This window comes from Globicephala melas, chromosome 12 (assembly GCF_963455315.2).
Source record: "Globicephala melas chromosome 12, mGloMel1.2, whole genome shotgun sequence".
NCBI lineage: Eukaryota > Metazoa > Chordata > Mammalia > Artiodactyla > Delphinidae > Globicephala > Globicephala melas.
In genome coordinates this window covers 71964431-71980256 of record NC_083325.1, presented here as the reverse complement: position 1 = coordinate 71980256, position 15826 = coordinate 71964431, and the positions used below count along the sequence as shown (strand labels likewise).

Below are 15826 nucleotides of genomic sequence, written 5' to 3'. Positions count from 1 at the left end.
TTTTAAAACATAACTGGCTTAAAAAAATCAACAGTTACATGAAACTGCTGACTGCAAAAGCATTCATACCTATTTACTAGTTGATCAAATAACAAACTCTGGTTCACGCTTTCAAATCTGTTTTTCCTGGAACGACAACTTTTTCTGACTTCCATGTCACCATTTATACAAGAAAGGTCCCCATCTCCCTTCTTTTCGCCTCGAAGGGGATGGCTTCGAAGGGCTACAAGAAGAGAGAAATTGCCATTTCAAAGTATAGAGTATAAAAAGAAAGAAAAAAAATCAAAAATTACTTTTAAAAGACTATAAAAAGTTTACTATAACCTCTTAAATGGCTTTAATATCCAAAATCTAAAATTTCTATAACTGTTTACAATCTGCTATAATAATTTAAATTATTTCAGTTGTACTGATTTCTCAGTGTTTAGCAATTACATATTTACCATGACTGAAATCCAGTCACTTCCAACAGTATACTTAGCATACTAGTAAATTACGCTATTTTACCCCACTTTAATACTCTTAACAACATTATAAGAATTTCAATACTAACCAGTTTCATAACAGAATACTCACATAAGCTACTATGTCCGTTTGGTAATGTAGCACCAGGCTGAGAAGTTAACCTAGAACACAATTATATTTAATACGCAAACACATCAACATTCATTTAAAGAAGCAAGAAATGCAAATACTGGTGGAATCATTTTAATCTTTAAAATGTCAGTAATGTAATATTACTTTTTTAAGAGTAAAGACATTTTTTTACCCTAAGACTGATAATATACCAATTAATAAAATATACTAGCTAAGAGTCGTTTCATTACTTCAAGAAAAGTTTTAATAACAGATTACAAACTGAACTTACTGTCTTCAACTCTATAAATTAAAATCCAATGAAAAGGCTTAAGCTTAATATGTATCATAAAGTCAGCTGACGCCATAAGTAACAATGGTCACAGACATTTACTATTGGTTTTTGTTGACAACATAAAATTCAAACAATGACAAAGTTATTCAAATGATAAACTGTAAGACGAAAAAAGTATTTGCACACCAACACCACTTAATAATTTCCTCAAAGTATTATATTACACATTCTAAACTAATAAATGAAAATTTAGCTAATTTCTCAAAATCTATTGCACAACTCTCCCTTTTGGTGGAGGAACAGAAATGTTAAGTCACTAGAAAGATACTTAAAGGGTCATTAAAACATGAAGACTTATGAAAAAAGTCACAGTACGCCTTACTATAATTAGAAATTCAAAACCAAAAGCTAAATTGTTACATAGTAAAAGAGCTATCAATTTAAACTTACTAGAGTATTTTTTGAAATATCCAACAATTATCGTTTTCAAAGAGTAAAAAAGGGGGGAGAGAGGACATTCAAAAAACAGTACATATGACTGTCATCCGCTTATCTATGTGGTTTGCACAACATTTTTTAACTAAAATATTCTAACATTTTTGGTTATTCCAGCATTCTTCATGTAAAATTATAAATGTTATAAATATTAATTATAAATGTCCCTGTCTAATAAAGGTCACAGATAGGATGACTAAAGGTATGAACAAAAACTATTCTGTGCCTTCAGACTATCAAAAACACAAAATAAAAAACTCCATCTCGGGCTTCCCTGGTGGCGCAATGGTTGAGACTCCGCCTGGCGATGCAGGGGATACGGGTTCATGCCCCGGTCCGGGAAGATCCCACATGCCACGGAGCGGCTGGGCCCGTGAGCCGTGGCCGCTGAGCCTGCGCGTCCGGAGCCTGTGCTCCGCAACGGGAGAGGCCACAGCAGTGAGAGGCCCATGTACCACAAAAAATAAATAAACTCCATCCCTCCTTTCCCCATAAAAACAACATAACCATCTTGTTCTAATATACTACCTCTTAGAAAGTATTTCATTTTTAGCACCTTTATATACAAATACACAATCCTCCTGGTATATGAGTTTGACTCTAAAGTAATAGAATTGATGTGTTAACAGGTCATTCCTTAGAAGATTATACATGTGGAATTCCCTAGAATCACTCTTAAAATCCACTTAAAACCACATAGAAAAATAATAAATATAGTTTGGCTTTGGACCCAATATAACATTAACTCAGTTTAATCACTTAATTCACAAGTCTTGGCTCCATATGAATTTTAGCTGTATGTAAGACTAAATGGTTGGAATTTTACACACTTAAATTATTCAAAAGAGTTCGTGCCCGGTCCGCGAAGATCCCACATGCCGCAGAGCGGCTGGGCCCGTGAGCCATGGCCACTGAGCCTGCGCGTCCGGAGCCTGTGCTCCGCAACGGGAGAGGCCACAACAGTGAGAGGCTCGCGTACCGCAAAAAAAATAAAAAAAAGAAGACAGTGCTTAATTGGCTTTTATTTCATTGCTAATGAAAGATCTATTTTAAGGTGGGGGGAGAAAAAAACTTGTTCTTCAATCAATCCAATTACCAATTATAGTTTATTGTCATCATTTTACAATTATCATTTCTCTTTATAAAAAGGAGAAAAAGAAGGAGATAGAATATGAAATACTTGGGTATGAAAATAGAGAATATTGGGATTTTAAGGGTTGGTCTGCCTATACAATAATAAAGGTACCTAAAATGTCTCTTAAATCAAGGTTGCCAAAAATTAATCACTTAAAATGTAACCAGGTGGGTTCACTGCTTAAATTAATCCTCTAATAAATCCTTTATGATTATGAAGTCTCTTTTATTTTTAAAAGAGGCTGCGACAAAAATAAACTCAAAATGGATTAAAGGCCTAAATGTAAGGCCAGACACTATAAAACTCTTAGAAGAAAATACAGGCAGAACACTCTGTGACATAAATCACAGCAAGATCCTTTTTGACCCACCTCCTAGAGAAATGGAAATAAAAACAAATTAATAAACAAATGAGACCTAATGAAACTTCAAAACTTTTGCACAGCAAAGGAAACAAGACGAAAAGACAACCCTCAGAATGGGAGAAAATATTTGCAAACAAATCAACAGACAAAGGATTAATCTCCAAAATATACAAGCAGCTCATGCAACTCAATATCAAAAAAAAAAACAACCCAATCCAAAAATGGGCAGAAGACCTAAACAGACATTTCTCCAAAGAAGGTATACAGTTTGCCAACAAACACATGAAAGAATGCTCAACATCATTAATCATTAGAGAAATGCAAATCAAAACTACAATGAGGTATCACCTCACACCAGTCAGAATGGCCATCATCAAAAAATCTAGAAACAATAAATGCTGGAGAGGGTGTGGAGAAAAGGGAACACTCTTGCACTGCTGGTGGGAATGTGAATTGGTACAGCCACTATGGAGAACAGTATGGAGGTTCCTTAAAAAACTACAAATAGAACTACCATATGACCCAGCAATCCCACTACTGGGCATACCCTGAGAAAACCATAATTCATAAAGAGCCATGTACCACAATGTTCATTGCAGCTCTATTTACAGTAGCCAGGACATGGAAGCAACCTAAGTGTCCAACAACAGATGAATGGACAAAGAAGATGTGGCACATACATACAGTGGAATATTACTCAGCTATAAAAAGAAATGAAACTGAGTTATTTGTAGTGAGGTGGATGGACCTCGAGACTGTCATACAGAGTGAAGTTAAGTCAGAAAGAGAAAAAAAAATACCATATGCTAACACATATATATGGAATCTAAAAAAAAAAAAAAGGTCATGAAGAACCTAGGGACAGGATGGAAATAAAAGCGCAGACCTACTAAGAGAAGAGACTTGAGGACAGGTGGAAGGGGAAGGGGAAGCTGGGACAAACAGAGAGTGGCATGGACATATATACACTACCAAATGTAAAATCGATAGCTAGTGGGAAGCAGCCGCATAGCGCACAGAGAGATCAGCTTGGTGCTCTGTGACCACCTAGAGGGGTGGGATAGAGAGGGTGGGAGGGAGGGAGATGCAAGAGGGAAGAGACATGGGGATATATGTATATGTATAGCTGATTCACTTTGTTATAAAGCAGAAAGTAACACACCACTGTAAAGCAATTATACTCCAATAAGATGTTAAAACAAGGGGGGGGAGGGGGTGTGGGTGCGGGATATTTCACTATATCTCTGTATCCTAAATTTTTTAAATGGAGACAGTATCACTCTGCATTAGATAATTATTACATTAAAAGTTTCTAGGGCTTCCCTGGGGGTGCAGTGGTTGAGAGTCCGCCTGCCGATACAGGGGACACGGGTTCGTGCCCCAGTCCGGGAAGATCCCACATGCCACGGAGCAGCTAGGCCCGTGAGCCATGGCCACTAAGCCTGCGCGTCCGGAGCCTGTGCTCTGCAACGGGAGAGGCCACAACAGTAAAAGGCCCACGTACCGCAAAAAAAAAAAAAAAAAAAAAAAGTTTCTACACCTTTAATTATGTGAAGCACACTGCAAATGCAGTATCAGACTCAAAAATCATTACTTATTCTCCCTTTCCCACATAAACCCAAGGCATTCAATGATTTATGAGAATTTTAAACCTCAATTCAGCAAAATCAATCATTTGAAAAGACTTTAACCACTACCAGCCTTCATTCTAATGAGCCTCAGCAGTGGTGATTACATTTCTGCCTCACCTCACTACTCCCTCATCATCTGACCACAAAACAAAATTTTGGGGACTTCCCTGGCAGCACAGTGGTTAAGAATCCGCCTGCCGATGCAAGGGACACAGGTTCGAGCCCTGGTCCAGGAAGAACCCACATGCCGTGAAGCAACTAAGCCCGTGCACCACAACTACTGAGACCGCACTCCAGAGCCCACAAGCCACAACTACTGAGCTTGCATGCCACAACTACTGAGCCCACGCGCCTAGAGCCCATGCTCCACAACAAGAGAATCCACTACAATGAGAAGCCCACACACTGCAACGAAGAGTAGCCCCCGGTTGCCGCAACTAGACAAAGCCCACACGCAGCAACGAAGACCAAACGCAGCCAAAAATAAATAATTTTTTTAAAAAAAACATAAATAAATAAGTTATTTCACCAATCAACAGTAGTTTCTTTAAAGAATTTAGTGGTTGTTGGGCTCCCGTGGTGGTGCAGTGATTAAGAATCCAATGCAGGGGACACGGGTTTGAGGCCAGGTCCAGGAAGATCCCACATGCCACGGAGCAACTAAGACCGTGCGCCACAACTACTGAACCTGCACTCTAGAGTCTGCAAGCCACAACTACTTAGCCCGTGTGCCACAACTAGTGAAGCCCATGTGCCTAGAGCCTGTGCTCCACAACAAGAGAAGCCACCGCAATGAGAAGCCCGTGCACCGCAATGAAGAGTAGGCCCCGCTCGCTGCAACTAGAGAAAGCCCCGCACGCAGCAACGAAGACCCAACGTCGTAAATAAATAAATAAACTAACTAAATAAATAACTTGTTTTAAAAAAAAGAATATAGTGGTTGTTAACAAAGTTCTTTAGGATTCATTATTTTTCATAGGTAATACTAATTTTTATCTATATTCAATTTTCCTCCAATGAACTGTATTTTAACAAATTATTTTTGTGAAAGAACTTTTGTGAAAGTCATTTTACCTTAGATGCTCTTAAAACTTTAGAGTACCAAAACAAAGGAATTAGGATTCTCAGGTTCATGACATAAAAATTAATACAAGCCTTCAAACAAATCCTGATTTTTGTATTTATACTATCTCAAAATCTAAAATATCTTTAACTACAAGTTTCCCTAAAATTCAATTATGTTGAATCTGATAGGTCAAACCTATCAGATTTCTTTTCAGGTCATCTGAAACACTAAGAGTCTAATTCTAACAGTGTAGCACTTAATCACATCCCTTGATGAAAGTCTAACTCAAAAAACTTTTAAAATTGTGTGACCTGCTAAACATTATTCTCCTGCCAAAAAAAAAAAAAAACCAGTAAATTTTATTAGTATTCATTATTTCTTAAGCTTTTTATTCAAAATGTACTTAGTATTTTTTAAAGGAATATCAAACTCTAAGGTACCTAAATGGAAGCAAAACTCTCTCCCCTCAAAAGAATTTTAAGCCTTTTTACATGAAAGACATGATCAAGATTAATTTACATAAAAGATTTGAGTGGATAAGATGTGGGAAATCTATGGTATCAGAGACTTACACCCGAATTAAACTGTTAAAATTATCTTACAATTAAAGGTCAAACTTTTAACACTACAAGAACACTTTTTTAGAGCATTTACTAGAAAAAGAAGCTTGATTCACTCATTTAATAAGTACAGGATACAGATTACAACAGATAGATCAAGTGTAGAAGTGTAATTAAAGGGCTGTACTTATTTTAAGTAACATCATTATAGTTATCTGGATCTGTTTCATCTCACAGATGAAGGAGTATGGTAAAGTTAAAAAAAAAAAATCAATAGACTATGATTCACATAATCTACTTAACTCCCAGACAATGCAAAATTTAAATTTTTAAATACATATTAAAATAGGTAAAGACTCTTTAGAGACTAGTAAATGTACAATGCCTGTCAAAATCTATATAACTGCAAAGATTATTTTCATTAAAGCCTAAGAGTATCCCGAATTTACCTACACACATAAAATCAAAATATTGTCAAAAGGGAATTCCCTTTTACTTCTGGTTTGCAGTTGGCACATCATCAGCACTTCTACATCAAACACTGGAAAAAAGAGAAGCTAAAGACTCTAAGCTCAAAATTTAAATCTTTTCTGAGTGTGCGTACACCTATCCTATCTACATTAAATTAGTACCACTTACTTTGGTTAAGTGAGTAAAATTGTTTTCTAATACATATCAAAACAGACACAAAGCAAATTTAAGTTGAAAACAACCAGATAGATGAAAAGATTTCTTTAAAAATTAATTTAGATTTTATTACATTTTAGTATACCAATTCAAGTGGAATACTTAATTTTAGGAAGGGGAGATTTTATCTTATTTTCAAGTAAAAAATATAATTTTAACCATATGTTTTTACTTAAATTTTCAGGACTATAAACACGTCTGCACATTCAAGACCTATCAAAATTCTTATTGTTTTAGTAATATTAGTTTCTATTACATACTACATATATTTTTGGCATATTTAGAGAAAATAAAATTACATACAGAAATTATAAAATAAGCTTAATACAATTTATAAGTATTTCTAGCCAGGTAGCTTTACAATTTAAGAAAATTAGCAATTATCAGCCCTGAATCATGTCAAATAATTCATGAAAAAACAATGGAGGAGTTCTCCATTCTCACCTGGCCTGTCCAGTTGATATGTTCCATTCCTCTCGCTGACCAGTACTTCGTGATTTTGATTTGTCTTTGCAAACAGAATCAGGTTGTTTCAAAGTGCGTTTGGCTGGAGGAGACACATGGCTATCACTTAAACTACCATCGACTTCAGCTTTCTGAAAGACAAAGTTTAAAATGTATTTATTATCCTATTAAATTCACAGAATTCTTAAATTCTTGGATAAAGTACAGTGCTTATTCAACCAATAAACATTTACTGAAGGAATCTCTCTACAAGTGTAGCAAAATGTAATAATCTATAAATACAGAAACAAAAAAGTTAGAAAGATAAATTTATCCTCAGAAAAGTATGTTTAGTTTGTTTTTATTTTAAAATAGTTTCAAGCCTACAGAATATGTGTAGATACAACTTTTTATGACATGATTCATCATTCCTCTCCTAAATACTCCAGTGTGTAACTCCCAAAATTAGAACACTCTGCTATATTAGCATCATTCAACCCTCCCAACTAGGAAATCATCATTGATGTAACACAGAGCCAGTCCACAGACACATTCAAATTTTATCTAATGTCCCAAAAAGGTCTCTCTTTCCTTTCTGGTTCAGGATCCTAACCAGGAACATATACTGTATGTACTTATCAGATCTCCTCGGTCTCCTTCTATCTGGAACAATCCTTTAGTCTTTCCCCATTTTCATGCCCTTGACTGTAAAGAATATAGGCTTTTTATTTTCCAGGATGACTATCAGTCTGGGTCAGTCAAAGGTGGTTCCTGCTTGGCTCCTCATCCCCTTTGTGATGTGGGCATCTACCTGATGTTCCTCATAACCCAAGTCAGGCCATAACATTCATAGAAAGAATATACAGACATGATATTATGCATACTATACCTACCCATCATTAGGTATAACCTTGATCACCTAGTCAAGTTGGTGTCTGCCAGGTTTCTCCACCGTAAAGTCACTATTTTTCCCTTTGTATTTGATTAGTTTATGTGAAATCATTCTGATAATTCACCAATATCCTGTTCCTCAACAAACCTCCACCCACTAGCCACAGCATTCATTGACTACTCTTGCCTTTATCCAATACCATCATGGTGGTAATTATCTAATCGTATCACTCCTATATGTTTTAGTTGGCATCCTACTTTAAAGAATTTTCTTGGGATTTCCCTGGTGGTCCAGTGGTTAAGAATCTGTCTTGCAATGCAGGGGACACCGGTTCAATCCCTGGTCAGGGAACTAGGATCCCACAGGCCACGGGGCAACTAAGTCCTCGCACTCTGAAGCCCACGCACCACAACTAATGAGCCCGTGTGCCACAACTAGAGAGAAGCCTGCACACCGCAACAAAAGATCCTGAGTGCCACAACTAAGACCCGACGCAACCAAAAAATAAATAAAAAGAATTTTCCCTCCCCAACCCTCCTTACTCAATTCAGTCACTCATTTATTTGTATCAGTATGGATTCATGGATTCTTATTTTATTCTGTGGGTTTTAATCCATTACTCTATTTCTTTGCTCAAATTATACAAGATTTGGCCATCAGGAGCCCTCTCAAAGTGGTTCCAATATTCTTTTGACACGTCCCCATCATTTTGAGTACTTCCTTACTTTCTGGCACAAAAGAAATCTGTAGGCTCATCTAGTACTCTCCCTTCCTGACCCTAGAAATTAAGCTCAGGTTCCTTTCAGTCAAGGACAGTATTCAGAAATCAAGATCTGGGCACTAGGTGTGCTCAATGTTACTGGAGTTTCACTGCTATTGAATCCTCTCAGCAGAGAAAGCTAGGAAATATATTAATTTATATTGATACATAGAAATATAGACATCTATACCTATTTCTTTATCTGTGCATAAATAATAATTGAAAAAATGTGTGTACACCAATGCGTTCAACTAATTCCATACCTTAAGTTTCTTTCTAGACTTGCCCTTTTTATGTTTGTTTGTAAGTCCTTTCCAATGAGAAACACGGCTTCCATTATCTTCAAATACATTTATTCATTTGCTCTTTCAATTAATTAATTTGTTTAATGTAACCAATCTCTCAACCCGAGACCTCCATCCAACACGCTTCCGCTAATCCCTCCCTAGCTTCATGTCTTCAAACTAGGGGAGTCACTGTCTCTGAGGAGAAGCTTTCCTCTTCGCCACCCAATTCCTTGGATGCTGGATAGGTGGGGAAGAGAGTGGAGGAAAGGGTTCTCTTTTCTTTAGAGAAGATTTAATTCATATGCTAATACTTTATCACTTAAGATTATCGATCAGTATTTCAAAAGCATGTATGATCATTTTCAAAATACTACCATTTAAACATTTTTGAGTTATTTCCCTTTATGCTACAAATTTCTTTTAAGAAAAATATATAGGGACTTCCCTGGTGGCGCAGTGGTTAAGAATCCGCCTGCCAATGCAAGGGACACAGGTTCGAGCCCTGGTCCGGGAAGATCCCACATGCTGCGGAGCAACTAAGCCCGTATGCCACAACTACTGAGCCTGCGCTCTAGAGCCTACGAGCCACAACTGAGCCCACGTGCCTAGAGCCCGGGCTGCACAACAAGAGAAGCCATCGCAACAAGAAGCCTGCGCACCACAACAAAGAACAGCCCCCTCTCGCCGCAACTAGAGAAAGCCCACGTGCAGCAACGAAGACCCAATGCAGCCAAAAATAAATAAATTTATTTTAAAAAAAGAAAAAATATAAAAGCTATCCATTTCATAAATGTCATTTCTGTATCATATGTTCCCAAAGCAACACAACTACATTACACAAATAGTCAAAATGTAGCCACTCGCAAACATGAGAAATACTTGCAATATACGTTTAAAGGTATCCAAGTATAACCTATAGAATTAATATCCACTTACTAAAATGTTTTTCACAAAAAGACCAATTTTTTATTTTGTGCTGTAATACAATTTACCATGAACTAGTTTTAAAGCCACAAGACCACGTTTCGTACTAAACGGCACAAAGGAAAAAACAATTAGAAATTCAAACATCAAACTGTCTATAAGTAAGGATAATAAACATGTTAGTTGTGTAACATACACCTCCACTTATTAGTTTAAGTTCCCCAGAAAAACTGGTTAGCTACTTCCAAACCATCCCACGTAGAGGTGGGAAAAACCATTTAAGATGCAATTCAATCATGTAATAGTATTTAACAGTAAACATGCTTAATGTACTTAAGAAATGGATGTTTCTTTTTTTTTTACTTTATTTATTTATTTTTTAGCTGTGTTGGGTCTCAGTTGTGGTGCACGGGCTCTTTGTTTGAGGCATGCGGGCTTCTCTCTAGTTGTGGTGTGCGGGCTCCAGAGCACGTGGGCTCGGTAGTTGCAGCACACGGGCTTAGTTGCCCCATGGCATGTGGGATCTTAGCTCCCCGACCAGGGATCGAACCTGCGTCCCCTGCATTGGAAGGCAGATTCTTAACCACTGGACCACCAGGGAGGTCACAGAAATGGGCTTTTTAAAATTGTATTATTTCACTTCCTCAGGCCCTTGCCTTCTCCAACCCCACCCTTAACAGAGTAAATAGAGAAGCTCAGACATAAGTTAATTAACTCTAGCCCAAGGTCATATAGCTAACAAATGACTGACAGAACTTGAGAAAAAAAAAAACCCTAGAATTTAGGTCCTTCCATTCCTAATATTGTTCTCTGTCTACTACCTCAGACACTCCGCCCTAGAATATTTATAAAATACCAAGTTTAAAGTGTGCCTCAAAGGTCATCTTACTCAACTACTGATCCAAGACTTGATCAGCCTCTACATTTGTCACTTCAAATGTGCTCCACCCATGACCCATCCAATCACAAACCATTTTTGACAAGATTCCCCAGATAATTCTTATATACGTTAGTTCGAAAAGCATTACTATATAACATATTCAACAAATAAGTCACTGAGGAAGCACTGTCATATGTTCTAAGCTAAGACATATTTGTGAATAAAGAAACTGATACCTGTAAACTACTTTACCAATTTAGATAGTCCAGGCCAGCATTACTCCTAATCAAACCTCACCACTCATCCTTCAAGACCCATCTGTTCCTCAAAATCTTACCTGAAGAATCTAACCTAAAGTGACCTTTTTCCCTCTGCTAGCTGCAACTCTACATTTTGGCACTTCATTATATTCAATTTAGCATTATATATTTACTTTTTTTTTTTTTTTTGCGGTACGCAGGCCTCTCACTGTTGTGGCCTCTCCCGTTGTGGAGCACAGGCTCTGGACGCGCAGGCTCAGCGGCCATGGCTCACGGGCCCAGCCGCTCCGCGGCATGTGGGATCTTCCCGGACCAGGGCATGAACCCGCGTCCCCTGCATCGGCAGGCGGACTCTCAACCACTGCGCCACCAGGGAAGCTCCTTATTTACCATCTTTAAAGTGTCACATCCAAGTCTTGACATTCAAGCAAGATTTTAAGTTCTTTAATTATAAAAAATAGCAAGATTTTAAGTTCTTTAATTATAAAAAATACCCTACTTCTTTTTAATTCCACAATACCAAGAAAAAAAAAAGGCAAGACTTTCCCAAGTTTGTTCTGTAAATTAATAGAAATTATTAGGAGAAACAAAGGAAGGCTCATGGACAAATAAATTTGAGAAACAATGAGGTCCAAGGTTTTTTGCTTCAGGACTTGTAATAGTCTTTAATATGTTAATATGCAGGGATTTCCCTGGCAGTCCAGTGGTTAAGACTCCAGGCTTCCAATGCAAGGGGCTTGAGTTCAATCCCTGGTCAGGGAACTAAGACCCCACATGCCGCGAGGTGCCGCCAAAAAAAAAAAAGTTAACATGCAGTATAGCTCTAAGTATGGAAGACAGTATATAACATTTCACAAGCTTATTTGATCAAGCTCTTTTTTCATGGAGCATCTGTAGGTACTGAAGTTTCACAAACACACTCTGAGAATAAGTACTATGTACTTATTAAATTAAAGACAAAATAATAAAATATTTGAAGTCCAGCCATTTTTTTAAAATAATGTGAGTTATTATATAACTCTTTGAATATTGATTTAAATGAGTTTGTGTTTATTTATTACTCATTCTCTCATGTTCTACTGGCTTTTTACAGTTGCATTCAGGAGTGTCTCTCAAAGTGTTGTCCACATACTACCTGAATCATAAAGCACCTGACTTCTCATTAAACAAACATAACCTGCTAAACTAGAGTTCTGGAGGTGGGATATTTTAAATGAGGGCCTCTGAATGATTCTTAGTACACGAAAGTCTGAGGATCTCTGGCATATAAAACAGTTCAAGTATAATATGACACACATCATCCTAACTGCTGCACTACACTACTGTACCACTCTTACAATGAAAGGGTTTCAGTCGTGACTTGGCTCAGTGACAGAGACCTCAGAATAAATAGCATTACAAAAGATTCCTTCCCTCCAAAGAAATACAGGGATTTAAATAAAGCAAATAACCAAAATGTAAATACTACAAAATAATTACTTCAACACCATTTAATTAACTTCAAGCTTTGGGAAAGTTTTTACCTACAAACCTGATACTAACAGTTCACCTTTAATAGGATGATCATAATGCTCAACTTTAACTTCTTCAAAGCATTTTACTAGTTAATTATAACCTAACCCTTTGAGGGAAGGCGTTGTCAGTTTCAGGACAAAAATATTTAAGAGAGATTATGCAACCTACCCAGAGTCATTTAGCAATATGTGTCAGAGTGATTACAATCCACGAGCAGGAAAGGCATCTCAAACTAAGGGAATAATTTCATTTAACAAACATTTGTTAAGGACCTACTGGGTTCATAAGACATGGGGGTTGGGGGGGAGATGGTAAAAAAAAGAGTAAAACCTACTTACAACCCAATACACAATCTGTTGAGTTCACAAACAGTCACAGTAATGATATACGGCATATTATACTAAGTACTATAATAGAAATACACAATTCTCTGAAAGCAAAAAATGATAACTGCTAACAGAGATGAAGGAAGACATCATAAATCACGTGGACTTTATTTTGTAACAGTAATGTAACACGTAGAATGGTCAGAGGAACATGATTCAAGGATGAGATAACTTCCAAGAGAAGTGTAAGAGTAACAGTGTCAAATACTACAGAAAGTAAAAGTACAATGAAAAGTTAAGTCATCCCCACCTAAGTGACTTTTTCTCTTAAACTCTAACCTTCTAAAATCAGGCAGAAAAATTTTCCAATTTACAGAAATGATTTTCTCCTTGAGTCTTCAGTTTCTTAAACCATACTCATCAGCTACCACAAATACTGAACACGATTCTACCATAAATCTTGTAAAAATAGGTAAAAGATGTTGAAAATAATAAAACAGAGAAGAATTTATGCTGCCCTGGTTTTCAGGGAAGGCTGCCTGCCCGGATCACAATTTGTCAGAAATCCAGAACCTGTACTTCAATGTAAAGACAAAAAGAATGTACCCAAGTAGAGCATTAAAAAATGAAAAATTCAAGGAAATAAGTGAATTAGCAGACCAATAGATTAATTCAAGTCTTGATGATGGCCTCATACAGAATTGTAAAAGCAGAAAATAAGAAATTGATTACATAAAGCTGAATAACTAAAATATTAGTAATACCAATATTCAAAATAAAGACTGGGCAGGTGTAAAAAGTGGATTTTGTGTTTTAGGAGCTATGGAGGAAGGTGGGGGGACGGGAGGCATATGTTGACGGGAGAAATGTAACAGTGAATTCCAATTTTGAAAATAAGGTTTAGAATTCTAGCCAGAAATCTAGGGAGATGTCTATCAGACTGTCAGAAATGCAGTTCTGAGATAGAGTGATGTGAGGACTAGAGATAGATATGAAATTGTAATAAAAGCGTCACAGGTAATAATATATAGGAAAAAAAACAAGAGGGCAAAAGTCAAAACCTTGGGCTTCCCTGGTGGCGCAGTGGTTGAGAGTCCCCCTGCCGATGCAGGGGACACGGGTTTATGCCCTGGTCCGGGAAGATCCCACATGTCGCTGAGCGGCTGGGCCCGTGAGCCATGGCCGCTGAGCCTGTGCTCCGCAACGGGAGAGGCCACAACAGTGAGAGGCCCGCGTACCGCAAAAAAAAAGACAAAAAAGTCAAAACCTTTAAAAAATGCCTACATTAAAGGGATAGGCAGAAAGGATCTCATATAAACTAAAGAAAAATACAGTGTCTCACTCTAACAGGGGGAGTGGAAGTTGGTTACAAAAAGACTAAACAATGGGGCTTCCCTGGTGGTGCCGTGGTTAAGAATCCACCTGCCAATGCAAGGGACAAGGGTTCAAGCCCTGGTCCGGGAAGACCCCACATTCCACGGAGCAGCTAGGCCTGTGTGCCACAACTACTGAGCCCATATGCCACAACTACTGAAGCCCATGTGCCTTAGAGCCCGTGCTCTGCAACACGGAGAAGCCACCGCAATGAGAAACCCGCACACCGCAAGAAATAGTAGACTCCCGCTCACGGCAACTACAGAAAGCCTACACCCAGCAATGAAGACCCAACACAGCAATGAAGACCCAACACAGCCAAAACACAGCCCACGTACCACACACACACCAAAAAAAGTAAATAAATTAAATAAATTAATTAAATTTAAAAAACAAAAAGACTAAACAGGATGAAAGCTGATAAACATGTGGATTGGTAATTAGGAGGTCACTGTAACTTCTTGATAGGGCAATTTCTGCAAAATGCTGAGGTGGAAATCACTAAGTGAAGAACCCAGTGAGTGGTAAGAATGTAGAGCTGATAAACTACAGGGCTACTCTTATGTGTCAGAATTAAGAAGAATAAGATAATAGGCTTAAAGAGGTTACAAAGTCAAAGAAGGCAGTGAAGGATTTTCTTTTTTTAAAAGAAGACCTGGATTCTTGTAAACAGAAGAAAAGGAACCACAGAAGAGAATAAAATACAATAAAATTTTAAAGAGGGTAATTCCCTGGAGGTCCATGGGTTAGAACTTGGCGCTCTCAACGCTGGGTTCGATCCCTGGTTGGGGAACTAAGATCCTACAAGCTACACAGCAAGGCCAAAAAAAAAAAGAGCAAGATAACTGATGAGAAAAAGATCCTCAAGAGACAAGAAAAAACAGAACAGGAACTGCCAACAGGTTAGATCAGAAAGTATATGGGTGCAATCAATCTTTTCCAATTTCCTTTATAAGACAGTCTTTTTTTCTACCTTTCTTAAAAACAGGTACTCCTGTTTTCATGAGAGTTTAGAAGTTCAGTCAATTTCTTTTTCTTTCATTTGTAAAAAGAATTCACAGAGGCAGCAGTTACCATGACTTCAGGAAACAAAACTCACACTGCTGTTTATTTTCTTAGAGCCAGTACTATTCTACGAAGTCCTAAAACTTCAGGCACACAAAATGTCCTAAAATTTCCTCAAATATCCCAAGAGCAATGGCTTACTAGTTTAATATTTCTAAACAATCATCATGAAAGAATACAGAAAGGGAAAAAAATATATAGAAGTGAGCTGAGGAGTTGTAAAAAGATAAAAATAGCCTATTATAGTTTAAACTGCATTTTTCTTCCTGGAAGATAATTCTTTTACCTGA

The 15826-nt window shown here is 37.4% G+C and overlaps 1 protein-coding gene across 1 annotated transcript in view; it reads right to left on the bottom strand.

The window, feature by feature from the left end:
• ATAD2B (ATPase family AAA domain containing 2B) overlaps window positions 1-15826 on the bottom strand; it is a 150633-nt gene that overhangs the window by 121496 nt on the left and 13311 nt on the right. The window contains exons 2-4 of the mRNA XM_030858299.2: window positions 7254-7405; window positions 577-626; window positions 70-223 (exon numbers count right to left, since the gene is read on the bottom strand). Of these exons, the coding sequence (XP_030714159.1) occupies window positions 70-223; window positions 577-626; window positions 7254-7405 (356 nt within the window). The remainder of the gene's footprint in view (window positions 1-69; window positions 224-576; window positions 627-7253; window positions 7406-15826) is intronic.